This window comes from Ambystoma mexicanum, chromosome 2p, assembly GCF_040938575.1.
Source record: "Ambystoma mexicanum isolate Mex_15411 chromosome 2p, UKY_AmexF1_1, whole genome shotgun sequence".
In the NCBI taxonomy this organism is placed as follows: domain Eukaryota; kingdom Metazoa; phylum Chordata; class Amphibia; order Caudata; family Ambystomatidae; genus Ambystoma; species Ambystoma mexicanum.
Genome location: NC_090923.1, coordinates 557,100,357 through 557,120,728, shown reverse-complemented (window position 1 = coordinate 557,120,728; position 20,372 = coordinate 557,100,357). Strand labels below are relative to the sequence as shown.

The following is a 20,372-nucleotide window of genomic DNA, read 5'->3' as shown; positions in this document are numbered from 1 at the left end:
TAAGTATGGGTGTGGTTGAGGAGGAGATGCGGGAGTTGTTGGCAGATGTTGGGCCTTGGGAGGAGCAGTATGAGGTTCCGTTTTCTATGGTGGAGTTGGATGGGGCGATTCGGAAGGGGAAGTGGTCTAGCACAGTGGTGGATGGGGTCATGTATGTATTTTTGGAGAAGTTGCCAGTGGAATGTAAGTTAGAGGTATTGCCTCTGTTCAATGAGATCTGGAAGAGTGGAGTTTTGCCGAAGTTGTGGAAAAGAGCGATTGTGGCGGCGATTTTGAAGGGTGGCAAGGTTCCTACGGAGTGTAAGTCGTATAGGCCGATTGCGCTGACTGTTGTGCTGTGTAAGGTTATGGAACGGATGGTGGTTGAGCGATTGGGGTTTTATTTGGAGTCGAATGGGTGTTTGAGTGATTTTCAGAGTGGGTTCAGGAGGAATCGGTCGGTGGCTGATCCGTTAGTGAGGTTAATGACTTGGGTGGAGGAGGCATTGTGTGATGGGGAGTTGGTGGGAGCGTTCTTTTTGGATTTGGAGAAGGCATATGATATGGTGTGGAAGAGTGGGTTGTTGGTGAGACTGTTGGAGATGGGTGTGAAGGTGAGGATGTTTTGGTGGATTAGGGTGTTTTTGGCTGATACAACCTTTCAGGTGAGAGTGAGGGGGGTGCTGTCTGAAGTTTGGAAGATGGAGAATGGGACGCCGCAGGGGAGTGTGATTAGTGCAATGCTGTTTAATGTGATGGTGGATGGGTTGATTCGGGCTTTGGCAGGAATCAGGTGTCAGGTGGATTTCTTCGCAGATGATGGTGTGGTATGGGTAAGAGGGCAGAGTTTGTTGTTGGTGAAGAGTCGGCTGCAAGTTGCGATAGTGCGTATGGAGGAGTGGTGTGGGAAATGGGGCTTTTCGGTGTCTCGATAAAAGTGTGAATATGGTTTTCTCAAGGAAAAGGGTGCAACAGGAGTTGAACTTGGTTTTGAAAGGTGTGAGGGTGAAGAGCGTAGAGGAGTTTCAGTACTTGGGGGGGGGAGGGGGATTTTGGATAGGAAATTGAACTGGAATTTGCAGGTGGATGGTGTGGTGGAGAAATGTAAACGTAGGTTGAATTTGTTGCGGGCGGTGTCTGGGAAAGAGTGGGGTGCGCAGTAGAAGTGTTTACGAATGTTGTACAAGGGGTTGATTTTGAGTGTGATGGATTTTGGATGTCAGGTGGCAGTGGGTTTCACAGCGAGTCAGAAGCTGCGGTTGGATTGGGTGCAGCGAGGGCATTGAGGGTGTGTTCGGGTGTGATGAGGCCCTCTCCAGTGAATGCGGTGCAGGTGCTTGTGGGGGAGATGCCTTTGGGGTTGAGGAGGGATGCGTTGAATATGAGGTGGTGGGTGAAGTGCAGTGCGAAGAGTGTGGCTCATCCGGTGCGTGAATGTTTGAAGTATAACTGTAGGTTTGACTACTATGGGGACCAGTGGAGGAGGAAGGGGGCACTTTGGGGTTTCACATGTGGGAGAAGGGGGTGCAGTGGGATGTGGGCGAGTTGTTGGCTGTGACGGGTACGGATATGGTGAGATGGCCGATGTGGATGATGGGGTCTCCAAAGGTGTGTTTAGAGTTGGCGAGTGTGTTGTCGAAGAAGCGGGGTTTGCGGGGTGAGATCAAGACTTTGGGTTAGGCATATGTAGCAGGGAAGGAAGGATGTAAGGTGTTCACGGATGGTTCGAAAGATCCTATGTCTGGGAGAGTGGGTATGGCGTAATATCTGGAAAGCACTGGGGAGTATAAAGTGGGGCGACTGACAAATGATGTGTCTATTTGTATGGCTGAGTTGGTGGTGATTGCATTGGCGATTGATAGGGTGTGCGAGTTGGGGTATGAGAAGGTGGTGGTGTTCTCGGATTCATTGAGTGGGTTGCAGGCGATTGTGGCAGGGGATGGTGATAGGAATGATGTGATTTTGGACATCAGGAGGAAGATTGATCGGTGTGTGCGTGGGGGAATGGATTTGGAGTTGGCGTGGGTCCCCAGTCACAGTGGCATTTTGGGTAATGAGTTGGTGGATCTGGCGGTGGGTGAGGGTATGAGGAGGGGAGCGGTTGATGTGAGGTTGCCTTTGAGTGTGGATGAGGTGAAGGCTGTGGTGGTGAGACGGGTCATGGATGAGTGGCAGTAGAGGTGGGTGAGTGGGGTGAAGGGCAGGTGGATGTTTGGTGTTCGTGGGAAAGTGTCGGTGAAGGTGGATGCGGGGAGTCTGGAATGGAGGAGGTGATGCTGAATCGGTTGAGGATAGGGCATGTGGGGCTGAATGACTGTCTGTCGAGTGGGGAAGCGTGAGTCGAGGGACTGTGCGGTGTGTGGGGTGCATGAGACTGTTGGACATTTTATGCTTAAGTGTGAGAGACATGTTGAGGAGAGAGAATTGATGAGGGTTCGGTTGTCTGTGCTGGGTGTGGCTGAGCTGAGTGGGAAGGCTTTACTGGGAGGTGACGGGGTGAGAGGCAGGAGGAGGAGCAATTGTGCTGTTGGATTTTGTGAGGCAGACGGGGCGGTGGGAGGAGTTGTGAGTTTATGTGAGCTAAGTATTGATTGGTGGGTTAGGTGCACATCATCCTTTAGGATGGGGAAGCACCTGCGTGGGTCCCCCCACGCATTCGATAATTAAGAAGAAGAAGAAGAAGGAAAAGTCAGGTGTGTTTGTTTGCTTTGTGGACAGCCATGTGGAAGGATGTGGCAGGGACACCAGTCTGGAATCAAATTTAGGGGCTGGTTGATTGTGAGTGAGTAGTTTCACAATGATTGTAATCCGTTTTTGGCCTGCTTTATGCACACTTTTGGAGTGGTGTGAGTGTTTTTTTTTCAAATTACATAATTTTTTAAAAATGTATTTATTTACTTAACCATTTTATGTATTTATATTTTTGGGTGAGCACTGTGTGCTAATCTGGTGTCCGTCTAGTATTTGTTTTGGCTTCTGAGTCTGTTTTTCTGTGCTGGGCTGCATCCAAAGGGTGCAGTCTGTGGGGTGTAGTCCTTTGTTTGTGTCTGGTCTTTTCCCAGTCCCACCCTCCCCTTCCAACCCGCCCTGATTGGTACATTCACCTGGTCATAAATAACCTATTCAGGGCAGCCCTCTGCCCGGCATCCCCTGCGGCTAAGGATCCCAAGGCAAAGGGTGGTTCCTGCAATGGTGGTTTCAGAAAGTGTCTGCAGGGGAAGCCAGTGAAGCCAGCAGTGAACGGGCACCAACAAAACTAAGTGTTGCATGGGTGTGGTGTAGGGCAATTACTCTACTCCAGAAAGCCCCTGCCACTCTACCTTACCTTTCCATAACATAAACTGCCATAGACTCACACCATGCACAACTAGAGAGATTTGACCACCAAGCTAAATCCATTCAAGGCTGGACTGTAAATGTTGTCCTGCTTAACATACTAACATACTTACGAATGTTAACTTGTGCCACTCCCAGAGACAATGATGATTAGCCAGCCTCACACTAAGACAGGTGCAACAATGTTACCAAGAGCCACACTTAGATGGAATCATGAATGATAGCATGCCCCACACTTAGATTGAATTGTAAATGATAGCATGTACCTCATCTAGCCATAACTATCATTGGTAGCATATCCCTCACTTAGTTGGTACTGTAAATGATACATTTGTGAATGATATCATGTGCCACACGTAGATGGAATTGTGAATGGTAGCATGTGCCACACTTAGATGGAATTGTAAATGATGGCATGTACCTCATCTAGACATAACTATGATTGGTAGAATATCCCTCACTTAGTTGGTACTGTAAATGATAGAATTGCGAACGATAGCATGTGCCACACTTGGATGGAATTGTGAATGATAGCACGTGCCACACCTGAAAGGAATTGTGAATGATACCATGTGCCACACTTCGATTGAATTTTAAATGATAGCATGTGCCTCATCTAGATAAAATTATGACTAGCATATCCCTCACTTAGTTGGAATTGTGAATGATATCATGTCTCACACTTATTGTTGAACTTAGAAATTGTGCCTAATGTACGCCCCCCTGTCCTGCTCTCATGCTTGATCGCAGGCGCTTTACTGATCACCACCATATCACACTACTATGCTTACTCTCCCTTACACACCATCATTCAACTAGAACACAGCTGTACTATGATACATTCGGTCTAGATGTTCTCATAATGACATGACCCCACAAACTCCACATCATCCTAATAAAACACAGCTAGCTGAGCACTTTACGGCTAGCTTAAGCGTCTCCTCAGGCCTAACGCAGCCAGAACTCAGTCTGGGTGCCCACCCTCCAGACTGAACACATCCAACTGATTTCCTCAGCACCACACCTACCGCTAAGAAGCAGCTATCATGCAACAACCACACCAGCTGCACACATATCTGGTGCACCCACGCACCATACCACTCTCTCTCTCTCTACTGACTGAACTGCGGTTCCCGAGGGCGTTCAACCTACTAGCGCTTTGAGATCATACCAATGATACATAAGGCGCTATATAAATGCCAAATAATATAACATAATATACATAGATTTTAAGACAGAGCTATATTTCACATGGGCCCACAGTATAAGAATATTGTTACTCTCTTGCCAACATGGACTGGACTAGGGGAAAAGCCATAGAATTGCTGCCATTTCTTCCATAAAGATGTGGGCCTGAGGGCAGTTGTCCATTTCATGCATGCCTTTGAAGCACAATAGAGGTCGGACAGAATGTGAGACATACCAGCCACAGCGACATTCAGAGGAACCAGTCTGTTGGGAAGTGTCTGGATTTTCCTCGAGCTGATGCTTAGGGGAAGTGGACATTAAGGTGAAGTAGTCCCTCCGTAAAGCCTAACCCTTAACTTTGACCGGGGCTGTTTTAGAAACCCTTAACTGTGCTTAAGATGAGACTGCAGGATGTGGTTTCTAATCCAATTTAGAAGAAAAGTAAAAATATGTCCTGTCACACTACAGTCGTGTTTGTGTGCCAGAATATGCATGTTAGACCATCACACGGGCTGTGTAGCCTCTGCACACCACTTGTACTGAAATTACACATGTGATCATCTTATCTCTCCCATTTATCCCCCTTTATCCAAAGTTGCCACTGGGATCAGCTGGAAATTCAGCAATCGAGGTGTACAGGACACAGCTTAGCCCCAGTCAGACCAGCATGTGTTGTTCAGCAGTGTTTTACTTACTTCTGTCCAGCTTTGCCACAAAGGGACTGTATGAGGTGCAGCTGAAGATCTTTGCAGATGTAGAAAGAAATTCCTATTCAAATACGAGAGTGCAGGTGTCTGTCTCCTTTTGCTAGAGACTCCTGTGATTTTAGGGAGACTTGGCAGCTCTGTTAGAGAAATGTGGGGGGCACTCCATGACACGATATGGAATACATTGGGCCTCATTACAAGGTTGGCAGTAAGGTAAAATCGATGCAGGTACGGTAATACCGGCATCGTTTACCAGACCGGGGCATTACGACCCATGATGCCGGTGTCACCAGCATCATCAGGGACCCGCTGCGACCGGGCTACTCCTTGCCGGTATGTGCGCAGACACGCTGCAGCTGTGCCTGTGACACCGGCATGCCGCAAGGAAGAGCACATTACGATTTGCACGGACATGCAATCACCGGCCTGGACATGCCAGTAAGAACGGATGTCATGATGGCGTTAACATCGGCCTCGCGGGGCAGCCGTAAATAGTAATCTGCTGTGCATAAATCTGCCACAGGTGCACACAATCAGCACAGGTGGAGGCAATGGAGTCTGGAACAGCACAAAAGGAGCACTCCCACACACCACACCCCTCTCAAATCAACAATGCTACCATTAGCAGTTGCAATCATGGGGCTGGAGGACATGCCTGCACTGCTACTACTTGAGCAGGCACTGAACCAGAGAATGCAGCGGAGGCGCAGGAAGAGAAGGAGGGTGAGACAGGGCCCGCACATACCACCAGTGCAGGCTGTTGTATACCGCAGGCAGCCACCAATCCCCGCCAAAGGGCCAGTCCATTTGACCTAATCCCTGCACAGATCCACACCCTGTACCACCTGGACAGGGACACCATATGCACAATAGTGGACCTCATTCATGACGACCTGGTGAGCCTCATTAACATCTGGACAACCATCCCCCCACTTGCTGAAGGTAGTGTCTGTGCTACACTTCCTTGCCACAGGCACTTAACAGCACACAGTGGGACAGCTGCATGGCATCTCACAACCATGCTTCTCCCGTGTGCTCAACCAGGTACTAGATGCCCTCCTGAAATACGCAAGTCACCACCTACATTTACCATGGACTGCCGAGGAGGTGAATGCAACCAAAATAGCATTCTATGCACTGGCAGGCATGCTAAACGTAATAGGTGCCCTTGACTGCACCCATGTGGAGCTGGTAGTTCTCCAGCATGGGGTCTGGCATGGATTCACATTCTCATGAATATTCCCCGTCGTCAGGCTGGGAATCCTCGGTAAAGAAAAATCAGTATCAGTTTCGTTTCTGATCTGTCTTTCGTAGTAATAACCAATCACTGATCTCTGCGTCATACTGACCACAGCCAATGACTGCCATCTCCCTAAGCCCCGCCTCTGGCACCCATCTTCAGATTTTTACCGCACGTTCAAGTGTTGGGATCCTCGTGCTATTGCTCTCAAGCTTTAGTGCTTTTTTCATGCTTTTTCTTAGGAAAATGTTCTCTTTTTCGGTCAAAAGAGCCTCAAGCTCCACCGTTTCTTTATCCGATCAACGGGGACCCGTGTCGGATTCTTCTACGCCCCTCAAGGGTGAAGATTTCGTCGAGCCATGCTTTTGGAGGACTCCAGAAGTTTCTCAGGCCCATCTCGATCATGGCCCAGGAGAAGGGAAGCTCGACGCCCGGAAAGCTGTTCAGGGTCTGCCCTGGATGCCAGCTTCCGAATGTCTTTAAGGAGGACGAACACTCTCTTTGCCTCTACTGCCTGCATGAGGACAAGACGTACGTGGAGAAGGATTGTGCGTTTTGCGGCAATATGTCGGAGCGGACCATGAAGGACCGCCATCTGCGTCTCGCCAACTGGCTGGAAGGGAAGAGCCCGTCAGGAAGAAGAAGAAGAAGTCCGAGCGGTCTTCTAAGACCTTTGAGGGCGCCCCGGCGACGGGGGTCCAACAGAAGGCCAAGCACTGCGAGTCCGGTGACACTGGGAGCGCCGAACGGTCGGGCTCTACGGGCGCCAGGCAGGGTGCATCCTCCCTGGCGCCATCAACCACGAGCCAACGCTCTGGCTCGGGTAAGAGGAAGGCCGAGCACCCGGCGAAGCTCCTGGAGAGACCCCGGTCGAGCTCTAAGGCCCCATCGGAGGGGGAGCGAGGCGGTGACCCTCCCCCCAAGGAGAAGGCGGTGATCGCACCTAAGGTGGTGAAAGCCTTAATCCATCCGGCCAAGGCCTCTATCGAGACAGTCGCGGCGGCCCTGGCTCAGCCTGTGGAGGCTACACCAGTGGTGGCAACCTTGGGGTCCGGGGTCTCCCTGCCACCGCGGAGGGAGTCCTCTTTCATGGCCATCGGCAGGACCCCCGTGAAACCTCAGAAGGAGAAGAAAAAGGGGGGGCAGGAGGTCGTCGTGGATTCGGCCTCAACCTCTGAGGTGGAGCTGATCGAAGTCTTAAACCACAGCGTTGGCGTGGAAGACCAGCCCGTCGGGAGGGACACCGACGTAGGAGACGACGAAAACATCGAGGGTGCCTACGGGGCTCCTGACCGCCCGTCGGGCTCCCCTCAACCAGTGCCGCAAGACAACTCGGTGGCCATTTTGTTGGCTATACCATCCTTATGCTCGGAGATAAGGACGAGATTGCCGTTACCACCAACGGAGGAACCTCTCCCGACGGGGGACCCGGAGCCAGGCCCTTCTGGGAGCCCTCCTCCTAAGAGAAGAAGGATTCATCCTCCACCTCCTTTTCAACCATCGCGCCCTGCTCAGCCCTCCTCCCCATCCACGACCCGTGGGGATGATACGGGGACTGACACGGCCGCGACGGGCACAGACGACGAGGTTTACGACAAGGAACTCCCGTCGTCACCTCCTCCCCGGGCTTCCCCGCCCGACGAGATTGGATCGTTTCACTCCATGATCGCCAGGGCATCCGAGCTTTTCCAGCTCTGCCCGGAAGAGAAGAAGGAAGGTTTCCTTTATCAACGGCACGAGACCAAGTGGAAGACGGTCCTCGCTGTACCTCTACTGGACGATATCCGGGATGAGTGTCTCGCCCTCCTCAAGAACCCATCCACAACGCCTGCGAGAAGGGATCGGTACGAGAAGAAGTACCGGGTCCCGGACGCGGCCCCCTTGTGCCTTTGGGCACAGCTGACCCCGGACTCGGTCGTCTCCGCGGCGGCCAGTAAGAAAGCGGGGGGGTTCCTCGGCCTCTACGTCAACCTCCCCGCCGGACGGCGAGGGAAAGAAGTTGGACACGAACGGACGCAGAGTCATCTCATCGGCAGCGACGACGATTAAGGCTGCTAACGCTATCGTAGCCCGCTATGACAGGGAGTTGTGGTACAAAATCGCCCCCCTGCTGGATTTCCTACCAGACGACAAGAGGGCGGAGGCCCTAGAGATCTTGCAGGTAGGAGAAGTGGCATCGGACCACGCCATTACGATAGCGACGGACATCGCTGACACTGGATTTCGCCAGTTGGGCAACGGCGTGTGCCTTAGACGGCGTGGATGGCTCAAGGCAACTGACTTCCGTCAGGACGTGCAGACCAGAGTCTTGGACATGCCGTTCGACGGGAGCAACCTGTTTGGGAAAACAGTGGACGATTCCCTACAAGCCATCAAGACGGAGACGGCCCGGGCTCTTGGTGTTCTCCAGCAACGACGGCCGCCCTTTCGGAGCGTCTGAGGCAAGGGTGCCTCCAAAGGTTCCGGCGGCGGATTTTCCACCTATCGTCAAGCGGCCCGTTCGTCGTCACAGGAAGCCTACAGGGGACGAGGCAAGTCGGGCGGACCCCGCCTTCGTCGCCAAGGAGGACAAGGCAGCAAAGCCTCGTCGAAGCAGGACTGAACCGGCCGAGGGCTCGGGCCCCCACCGAAGCACCCCGGTGGGAGGCCGGCTAGCGAACTTCGTCAGCGTGTGGGAGTCCATCTCCACCGACCGTTGGGTGCTGGACGCCCTGGCCCAGGGTCACGCTCTCGAGTTTCTAAAGAAGTGCCCGTGCGTCCCCCCCGTGGCAAGGAAGGAACATCACGTCCCTCAACTTCTCTTGGAGGTAAAGGCGATGCTCAAGAAAGGCGCCATCGAGCTCGTCCCAAAGAGGTTTACTCAAGATACTTCCTCGTGAAGAAGAAGACAGGAGGATGGCGTCCCATCCTGGACCTACGACGACTGAACAAATTCATCAAGGCACAGAAGTTCCGGATGGTCACCCTCCAGCACGTCCTGGGTCAACTGGAGGAGGGCGATTTCCTGTCGTCGTTGGATTTGGAGGATGCCTACTTCCATATCCCCATCCTAAAGGGACATCGAAAGTTTCTCAGATTCGCGGTCCAAGGGCGGCACTACCAGTTCAGAGCCCTTCCCTTCGGATTGAGGTCGGCACCCAGGGTGTTCACCAAGTGCCTCGCACCGGTGGCGGCGCGGCTGCGCCTGGAGGGGATCCACATCTACCCCTACCTGGACGACTGGCTCATCCGAGCAAAGACAAAGGAGCTTGCCGCGGAGCACACAACGAGGACCGTCCAACTACTCACGGACCTGGGATTCTCCATAAACTACACCAAGTCCCACCTGGTGCCCGTGCAAGACGCGCTGTTTCTGGGAGCGAAACTCGACACAGTGGCGCTTCTGGCCTCTCCGTCGGAGGAAAGGACGAGGGCCATCTTGGGCAAGGTGCAGCGGATGCTGGTTGCGGACGCGGCCAGGGTGAGGTCCATCAAATCCCTCCTCGGAATGATGTCTTCTTCATTTATCTCATCCGCCTGTGCAGGCTTCGGATGCGCCCGTTGCAGGAGTTCCTGGATGCTCGCTGGATTCAGACGACGGGCAGCTTCGAGGACAGGATCACACTCGACGAGAGCTTCCGACCAGCGATCCGGTGGTGGGGCGCCACGCGCATCTGACGGCGGGCATGGACTTCCAGACCCCGGGCCACCAGAAGACAGTGACCACGGATGCCTCCCTGGAAGGGTGGGGAGCGCACACCGAAAATCTGCACGCGAGGGGCCTTTGGCTGCCAACGCAGAAGTCCCTCCATATCAACGTCCTGGAACTCCGTGCAGTGTTTTGGACTCTCAGGTCCTTTCTTCCGTCCCTCAAGGGCAAGGTGGTAAGGATCTTCACCGACAACACCACCACCATGTTCTACATCAGGAAGCAGGGTGGTACCAGATCCCCAGCCCTGTCCAAGGAGGCTCAGGATCTGTGGCATTGGGCCGTCGCCCAAGGGATGTTTCTGGTGCCGTTTCATCTGGCAGGGATAAAAAACACCATTGCTGACTCGCTCAGCAGAGAGCTGCGCTCGTGCCACGAGTGGGAACTATGACAGGCTCTAGTGGACCGCCTCTTCCGACGGTGGGGCACACCCCAGGTCGACCTGTTCGCGACGGCGACGAACTCCAAGTGCCAGAGGTTCGCCAGCAGGTTTCCCCAGCCGAGGAGCATGGGCGATGCTTTCTCGTTCCCCTGGGAGGTCCTGTTCCTATATGCGTTCCCTCCATTGCCGGCCGCTGATCCGGCTCATCAACCAGCTCAAGAGGTCACGGTGCAGGATGATCCTCGTCGCACCTGCTTGGCCGAGGCAGATATGGTTCCCGGACCTTCTGGTCTTGTCAGCGTCCCCGTCAATCAAGCTGCCAGTGGACGCGGATCTTCTCTCCAGGGAAGGAGGCGCCATCTTTCATCACAACCCGAAGTCGCTGAACTTGCAGGCCTGGCTCCTGCAGCGTTAGAGTTTGGAGGTTACGACATACGGGCCGACTGCAGAGAGGTTCTTGCAAAGGCCAGGGCATCCTCAACTCTTAAATGCTATGGACACAAATGGAAGAGGTTCTCTGTCTGGTGCCATGCACAGAAGATTAACCCTCTACGGATTACGGCTCCTCAAGTACTGCCGTACCTGCTGACGCTGGCCAAGGCTGGACTAGCGCACGCTTCCATCAAGATTCATCTTGCTGCGATCTCCCGATACACCAGAACCACGGGACGGACGTCTTTGTGGTCTCATCGTCTGGTGAAAGAATTCATGAAGGGACTGTTCAGATCGTTCCCACCGGTGGAGGCACCGGCCCCGGCGTGGGAGCTCAACGTGGTGCTGACCAAGCTCATGGGACCTCCGTTCGAGCCTCTGCACTCAGCTCCGTTGAAGTTCTTGTTATGGAAAACAGCGTTTCTTGTGGCCATCACCTCCGCACGACGGGTGGGAGAGATCCAGGCCCTTTCCTGCAAGCCCCCATATTTGACTTTTCACGACACGAGGGTAGTGCTCAGGACGCACCCCTCCTTCATGCCCAAGGTGCCGTTGGACTTCCACCTCAACGAACCCTTGGTGTTGCCTGTTTTCTTCCCATCGCCTTCGTCGCCGGCTGAAAGGACTTTGCACTCGCTGGATGTGGCTAGAGCGCTGAAGTTCTACGTGGACCGCACAAAGAGGTTTCGGAAGACATCACAACTTTTTGTGAACTTTGGACCTGTCAATCAGGGGAAGGCTCTCTCGAAGGCTTCCATTTCCAGATGGCTCTCCGGCTGTATCATGTACTGTCATCGGTTGGCAAACCGACCACTGCCTAGCCGTCCGAGAGCCCATTCCACCAGAGCGATCGCAGCTACCACGGCGTTCCTATCTGGTGTGCCCTTGCTGGACATCTGCAGGGCTGCTACGTGGAGGTCGACGCACACCTTCACTAACTTCTACTGCGTCGATCGGGATTCCAGGGAGGAGTCCAGGGTCGGCCAAGCAGTGCTGCGCAACCTGTTCGCCTAAGGTGAGCCTGGTGAGGAGGTAAGAATTGCTTAATGTTGAGTTTTGGATGTAATGCTTAATGTTGAGCCTTTGCCACCTCCCGTGGTTGTGCATGTGTGTACAGCTATGTATTTTTTTATTCATGAGCATGTGAATTAGGGTTGTAACGGTATACCGGTATACCGGTACAAAAACCGTTGTCAATTTCATTTTGTGTAAATAACCGTTACCTTGTTTGTACCGGTAAACCGATTGAACTGTTGTTTTTGTTTTGCAAGTCTGCACTTCAATGAATGCATTGCAAATTGCATATAGGGCTGGGCTGGCTGTGTTGTTCACAGTGAACCTGGAGGAGGTGGAGTTTGCCCAGGTCCAGGCTGGGCTGGGCTGATGCATTGCAAATTGCATATAGGGCTGGGCTGGCTGTGTTGTTCACAGTGAACCTGGAGGAGGTGGAGTTTGCCCAGGCCCAGGCTCGGCTGGGCTGGCTTCATCAAGCCTGGGAGTGGAGGAGGTGGAGTTTGCCCAGGCTGGGCTGGCAACAGTCAGTGAGCCTGGAGGAGGTGGAGTTTGCCCGGGCCCAGGCTGGGCTGGGCTGGCTTCAGCAAGCCTGGGAGTGGAGGAGGTGGAGTTTGCCCAGGCTGGGCTGGCAACAGTCAGTGAGCCTGGAGGAGGTGGAGTTTGCCCGGGCCCGGGCCAAGGCTGGGCTGGCTCCAGTGAGCCTGGAGGAGGTGGAGTTTTCCTGGGCTGGAACATTCCGGAATCAATGCACGTGTCACTGTCAGAGACAGTTGAGGCTCTGTTTGTGCTCCATATAAACCCTGCTGTCACACTTCCGAAAGCTACGTGCTGTGCCGGATTTCAAAGGTTCCAAGAAGGTAAGCAGTCCCCACACCAGGTCCTCTATCCTCTTTTTCTTCCCTCCCGTCTCATGGCCTTCTTTCCTGCTTCTCCCCCTTTGTTGAAATCTAGGCCCAAGTGATGAATGTGCCCTTAACACGTGTTAGTGCGAATTAAATGTGTTTTTATTCTCTGTGTTATTGTGAGCCTGAATGAATGTGCATGGTGTGCGATAATCTACCTGTTGGCAGATGAGGGTGAAATGCTACTGAGCGCATGATATGGTATGGCATTTATAACGCGCCTATAAACAAAAGTTTTTGTAACCCATTACGGAATCACTTGTTTACAAATACCCACTTAGCATTCACATTCACAATATATCCTTTATTGAAATCGAAACTGCATCCCACTCACTCCCTGTGCTTTTAAAAGCTCTGCAGTCGTTTACAAATACCCACTTAGCATTCACATTCACAATATATCCTTTATTGAAATCAAAACTGAATCCCACTCGCTGTGCTTTTAAAAGCTCTCCAGATCCCGATAGCACGCGCCTCGCTCACTTCTGCCACTTCCACTCTCACAGCCAGGCGTTCGGAGGCTGAGAGTCTCCAAACTCTCCAACTCAGATCTCGCACCCTCTGCAACCCACCCCCCATGGGGAAGAACTCAACGCATACATGCCATTCATGGACACGTGCGCAGGGCATTTGTGTAGGTAAAAACGCACACGTTTGAATGTGTAGGTGTGGGTAAATATGGAACATGCATCGTGCTAAGGTTGTTCTGAAATGCATTTGTATACGTGCGTCACGCCCAATGCATTACAATACCTAAGTACACAGTAGGTGGGCACTGCCTGCCATACGTATTATTCATAATTATGTAGTGCCTTTACAGGTTGCACACTATAAAACCTCAAACCAATCAATCATGTGCATGCAGTTAACTTTCCACAAAGATCCTACATGTGAAACTGGAACCACGGGCCAAACCGTCTTACTTGCCCTGGCTGCCCTCCCCAGCTCTTTCCAGCGTTCTCTCTCTGTATTTTCTTTTGTTACACAATGCTCCATTGAGTGCTGGTTTGGATCGTACTATATACGTTCCATACAGAGTAGACACACATAGCTAGATGTTTTTTCTTCTGGTGCACATGAGCATTCTGCATCCAGAATCACTGCTGAGTGTGGGAATCGGAAAGCCAGCATTGCAGACAACCGACTGCAGTGCCCACTTACTTCACCCAACTACTGCACCACACTCTTGTTTCATACAAATGTGCTGAAATAGAGCTCTGAAAACGTATTGTAAAAGAGTTGGCATTGTTAGCAAATCATGTTCCATTCTTGTACAGTTTATAAATAAAGGCCAATATGTCGAGAATGTAGTATGATATGAGCCTAAAAGCTAAGAGTGCTTGATTATTTCACTCCTAATAAGGGACAACTTAATTTCCTGCCCAATGAAGTGTACTACTTACAAGATGGAGAGGAGACATGAAGAGACTGTGTGAGAGTCAAATGCTTGTAGCTATTTTTTGACATGGGCATTGCGTTTTTTTTATGCATAAAATTTGAAGCTCTATATTTTTAAACAATTGAACCCGTTTGTGTGCATCAAGCAGGGAAATGTGCGCTGTCATGATAAGTTGTCAGGACCAGCTCTGAACAAAGCGGAGCCATTGCAAGAGCAACAAGTTGGCCCCTGGCGCCCGCACCTTGCCCTTCATGCCACATTATGCCCACACCACTACCAGGAGTTCTAGGGGCCTACTATCTGATAGTGGAGACTTCTCTCTGCTTCAAATTATGTGTTCGGGTCACTAAATGCAGTTTAAACGCATTATACGGGAAAGGAGCGTCATCAGGTCATGTGTTTACTGTTGCTCCATGCAATACGGTGTAAACACGAGTGCTTCAATTGTGGCCCCTGCACACATACAAAGGTTGTACACTTTAACATTGCAAGTTACATTTGCTCCTAGGGTGAGAATTCACTGCAAATATATTGCTCTTTTCTGACTGTGATCCTAGCAGTTGGATGAAGTACCAAAAGAACAATGACCAGCTGATTTGAACTAACGCATTTGAAATGTATTTCATGGTACCTCAAGCAGATCAAAATGGGGGTTAATTAATGCACCTTCCGCCTGCTGGCGCAAGCAGCCTTCCAATTAAGTGTTTTCCGAAAAGATGAAACTATGAATGGATCAATCCGGAGTCAGATTAATATCTAATTTATAATCCCTCTAATCACAAAACACCCATAATTAGCTTTCTGCTAATCGCACTGCCAGGCGGAAACATGTAGGTCTCTCTTATCTAATTAAACAATTATCTTTTCTTATCAGTTGCCATCGCTTCTGGACGAAATATAGTATATATCACAGTATATATATATGCCAGTCGACGTTGAATGTTGAAATGATCGCACACAGCAGACTTTTCTTTATTTTCTTAGTCATGGATGGGGGACACTATGTGAAAGATTGTTCGAGTAGGTTTGTGGTAGTGAGCCTGCTTCTACTGCACATCCTTGATTTAGCCCCTCGGAGCGTCCATTCGTTAATTAAAGGAGGCAACCCTCACACTACCACACACACACATTATTATGGACTGAATACAAAGGAACTGTTTTCCTTAGAAAATGTACATATTCTGCATTTTAAAAATGTAAATTGCACAAAAACGGAGAAGCTGCCAGTTGTAAATGGGAGCGCGCTTCCGCGCTATTCAACAGGTGGCCTTGCGCTTTCCGATGAAATGCCCTCGCCCGCATATAATCCAGCGATACACGAATGAGTGCACGACAGTTCTGTGCAGGGGGGGTTGGTGCACAGCAAAACATGAACCAAACCTGCATGTTTGCACCAGGCGAGTCTTCTGGATACAAGGACAGAATATATACTTACCTCCTCGTATGTAACCCCCTGATCTTACTAATTGATATTTGCATACACCCTACAATTCATCTAGGAGATATTCTTGATTGCTATATCATGCACCCTGGTGTGAATAGTTGCAACTATATCATTTGAACGGACATACATACACTTGCATATGAACCGCGTTATGCATACACCCATGCATCATTAATTGGTTGGTATATATTATGCACGTGTATATTACTAAATGGTGCAAGTATGCACTTTACCTCTGTTAGATGATTAAAATATAAACTCCAATATCATGAACTGATTTACAGCTACAGTAATGTATGCATACACCAGTACTATTCAATAAAAGAATGAAATCTGATATGCGTGTGTGACTGTATAGTGATGGGCCCAGCCAGTATTTTAAAAAAGGGTCCTCCACATGTCAAGATTGCAGTGAGGGAAGGGAACATGTTTGGGAGGGGAAGGTTTTAAGGACCAGGACACACTCATTGGGCAAGGTCTAAAATGTATTCTGCCTATTTGTTCTTTTCTAGCCTTGGTGAAAGAATTCAATTTTCCTCTTGTAGTACATCAGAGGGGAGAGTGCATTGGCTGAGAGCCTGTAGGAAAGCAGAGCGCCTTCCGCATCTCATGTTACAATTGAGGTAAGATGTGTGGGGCAGAGAGGAAGAGATGAGCTGACTACTGCTAGCGGGAGAAGGGCCTTGTGTGGGCCTATTGATTGTGTTGCCACTATATGCCGGACAAGTAGGCTACATTTTGTTTTTTGTTGTCGTTGCAAACGCGCTTCTAGCACTTGCAGACTCACTCCTATTCCAACCTCCAACTCATTCCCAGTACCTTCAATCAGGGGTGTACTGGCCTATAGAGAACTCTGGAGATTTTCCAGTAGGCCTCTGCACTCTGGGCCTCTTTTGTGTGATAACCTATTTTATTTCCACATTTTCTCATGGGAAAAGGGTTGGGCTTGTTGAAAATGTGTAATATGGGGCCACTTTGAAAATTATTTCCAGGGCCCCTTTTGGTCCAGTCCACCCCTGCCTTCAATTTGCCCCCCTCGTTCCCCAACCACACTCTGTGATTGGGCCTGTTGCCCTGTGTTAACATCTGCGAGGGTCCAAGACCCTTGCAGGCTTACCAACCGGTATGATTTAACATCGTGGCTAGAAGGTAAGTTTGGTGCAGCACTACTATGCCACCACTACCCATCCAAATGAGTCTGTCCTACAAAAGATCTTTGTGAGCGAGTTACCTCACGGGTCATATGTTAATAATTAAAAACCTAACCTCGTATGATCGTATACATGCACCAAATAGTGGAGGTTTGTTGCAAAGAATCTGCATATCTGTTTGTTATTACACAACTTATTTTATTACATGTCTTCAAATCACTGAAAGTATAGTGGGCTTAAATAGATTTTTCAGGTCGACATTATTTTGCATTCTGGGAGTCGACTTATAGCTGTGTTTGCAGACTTTGCTTGATCCCTGCGGCTGTCAGTTTCCTCCTGTATTATCACCTCAGTCATTGGCTTAACAATCATCTGTTCCACCCACTTCTTAGCTATGGCATTTCGCAGGCCGTGGGTAATTGGGCATGTAGTGTTTCACATCCATGCTGGGTGGCCATCTCTTTTGACTCTTGATTCAAGACACAAGATGGATATCCAGCAGGGATCTGAAACACTAAATGCACATTTGCCTATCCCAATTCCCAATCCTTCTTTGTCACTAGACTCACTACGGCATTCAGAGGCAGTAGAGTAGACATTATAATGGAACAAAAAAAGGATCTCCACTTTTCTTTTTTACATTATAATGGAGACAAAAGAAATACAGCTGGTGGGTGGGGCTCGTTATATTATAGCCAGTAGCCACAGATTATTTAAGAGCCTTCAATCGGCGGCCCGGGCCCACCTACCTGTATGTATTTCTTTGTCTCACCCTTATGTATTCCATTTCCTGTCTGTGACGTGTAAAGTAAAATGTCACATCATCAGACATCACATGAGGTGTGTGTCAGTCTAAAAGCACTTGTACGGTTCTACTTAAAAGGAGAGGGGATTGACCTCACAGACTAATAACTTGAATCTATCAAAGTTAGTGACTTGTTGATGTTGAATAGTACTGTAACTGTACGATCACTGCCACAGACTGAATCAAAAGTCAATAAGGCTATTTTATTTCCAATTTCAGGGTCAAATAGTGAGGCAAATTTATACAAGTGCAGCTAGAGCAACTGTTAGGCGAAGTAGTGAAAACAACCAAATCCAACAATGATGGAAGAGGTAGATGAACACCATGACACTACCAACACCGCCGGCCCATCATGTGAGGAAATGCTGCTGTACCCTCCCGTGAAACGTAGAACTTCAGCAGTGTGGAACTACTTTGGCTACGCTAAAATCAGAGGAGAAATAAAAGAAGATGGCTTTCCCATTTGCCGTGCCTGTGCCAAAAAAATTTCAGCTAAGGGTGGAAACACATCTAATATGTTTACGCATCTTCGAGAGCATCATCCAGCCCTTTTTCTAGAAACCCAGCCGTCCATCAAAAGGAAACGACTTGCTCATCCTGCCACTTTCACTACTACAGCAGACTCCACAGAAGCATCATCCAGTACAAAGGTATTTTAAGTTTTAAACTTAACGTTCATCACCAAATAAAATCGTCATGATTAGGAGGGTAACATGTGCATTGCGCACTAGTGCAGTGCACTGCATCACACAGGCCCAGCTTGAACTGATGAGGTGCTGCTGCCTTGGCGCTGGTGTGTGGGGCTGTCCACATGTAGATGATTTTAACTTACCTACCTTAGTTTACTTTTGAGTTAATTTTTTTGCATTTGCATTTGCAGTGGTGCCGCCAATCCCCAGAAAACCTCACTCAATATACAATGGAAAAAATGTTTGAGAAGCAAAAGAAATATGACCGTACCTCTAAATCTGCACAACAAATGAATGCTGCTGTTGCTTTCTTCATTGCAAAAGATATGGTTCCCTATTACATAGTAGAAAGACCAGGTTTCAAGCATTTAGTAAACCAGCTGAATCCTAAATACGAACTTCCATCGCGAACATTTTTTTCTGGAAAAGAAATCCCAAAATTGTATTCAGCTTTGAGAAATGAAGTGCAGGAAGCTGTTGGCAGAGCCAGGTGGTTTGCAGCAACTACAGATCTTTGGACAAGCAATGGTGGCAAAGGGGAGCCATACATTAGCCTGACACTCCACCACATCTCATCAGAGTGGGTCATGCAGTCTCACTGCTTGGAGACACTGTATGTGCCCGAAGACCATACTGCAGAACACATAGCTGAAATATTTGAAGGCATGTTACAACAATGGCAGGTAGACATTAATAGACTTACATGTATTGGCACAGATAACGCCTCAAACATGAAGAAAGCATTTCAACAGGTACTTAAAGTACCACACTTAAGCTGCTTTGGCCACAACTTAAATTTAGGCATTCAAAAGTGTTTAAAAATTCAGCGCGTTGACACAGCAGTGAAAAGTTGCAGACGGCTGGTTGAGTCATTCAGCCGCAGCTGGAAGAAAAGACGAGAGCTAACCTTAAAACAAACTGATCTCAACGTTCCTAAACATTCCCTGATTCACGATGTAGTCACAAGGTGGGGCTCAACATACGACATGATAGAGCGCTTCACTGAGCAGCAGCAAGCGGTGTGTGCAGTTCTTGCGGCAGATAGAAATCTCTGGCATTTGATGCCAAAACAAAATGACATGACGAACCTTGAGGACATTTCATTAGTACTTGGATCAGTCCACATGTTCACAGATTCCCTTGCTAGTGGCACACGTGTCACCGCATCAGCAATCAGACCAATATTAAATCATTTATTGAATAATGTTCTGGTTTGTGCTCCCACTGATCGTCCACTAGCGAGAGAAATGAAAGAAACTATTGCAGCAGACCTGAGCAGTAGATACGAGGCACCTCAAACACGATTGTTGCTTGACATCTGTTCATTCCTGGATCCAAGGTTCAAAGAACACTTCCTCAGTAATGTGTCTGATACAACAGAAGCAATAAAAGAAAATGCTTTACAAGAAAAACACAGCCTGGAAGAAGGTGAGGATCAGGAATCAGATTTTACCACTGCCACCATGACAAGAAATGGGACCCCCCAAGGTAGTGAAGAACAACGGAGTGAGCAGCAGCTGCAAAGCCTTGGAGTTCCATCACCAACTCCAGTAGTAGCAAGCAAAAAAACAGTTGATGTTAATCCCAGAAAAGGACTACATGATTTACTGTGGGAAATCACAGAAAGTGTGAAACAGTCCACTTCTATCGCAGCAGACTCTGAACCAGAAGCAGCAATCATTGCTCAAGTCGAACACTACAAAGCTCTGCCAATTCTTCCGGGAAATGAGGATCCGCTCATTTGGTGGAAACAACATCAAAAGGAATTACCCATTCTGTCACACCTAGCCCAAAAATACCTGTGCATCCCAGCAACTAGTGTTCCTTCTGAACGTGTATTCAGTAGCAGTGGCTACATATTATCTCCTTTTAGGAGCAGACTATCTACAGAGCATGTAAACATGCTGGTATTTCTGCATCATAATTTGTGATTTTTTTTTATTTTTCTAAAACAAAAGTGGTTTGTTTGCTGGTCACTCAGACTTGCGTTCTAATACCTAGAATTTTTTCAGACTT

The 20,372-nt window shown here is 49.4% G+C and overlaps 2 protein-coding genes across 2 annotated transcripts in view; both read left to right on the top strand.

The window, feature by feature from the left end:
- The window catches only part of LOC138566554 (protein mono-ADP-ribosyltransferase PARP3-like), a 503,923-nt gene that overhangs the window by 65,662 nt on the left and 417,889 nt on the right, over window positions 1-20,372 (top strand). The window lies entirely within an intron of this gene.
- On the top strand, window positions 17,967-20,287 carry LOC138567758 (E3 SUMO-protein ligase ZBED1-like). Its single transcript, XM_069646241.1, has 2 exons — window positions 17,967-18,317; window positions 18,548-20,287. The coding sequence occupies exons 1-2, from the start codon at window positions 17,967-17,969 to the stop codon at window positions 20,285-20,287; spliced, it is 2,091 nt and encodes a 696-aa protein (XP_069502342.1).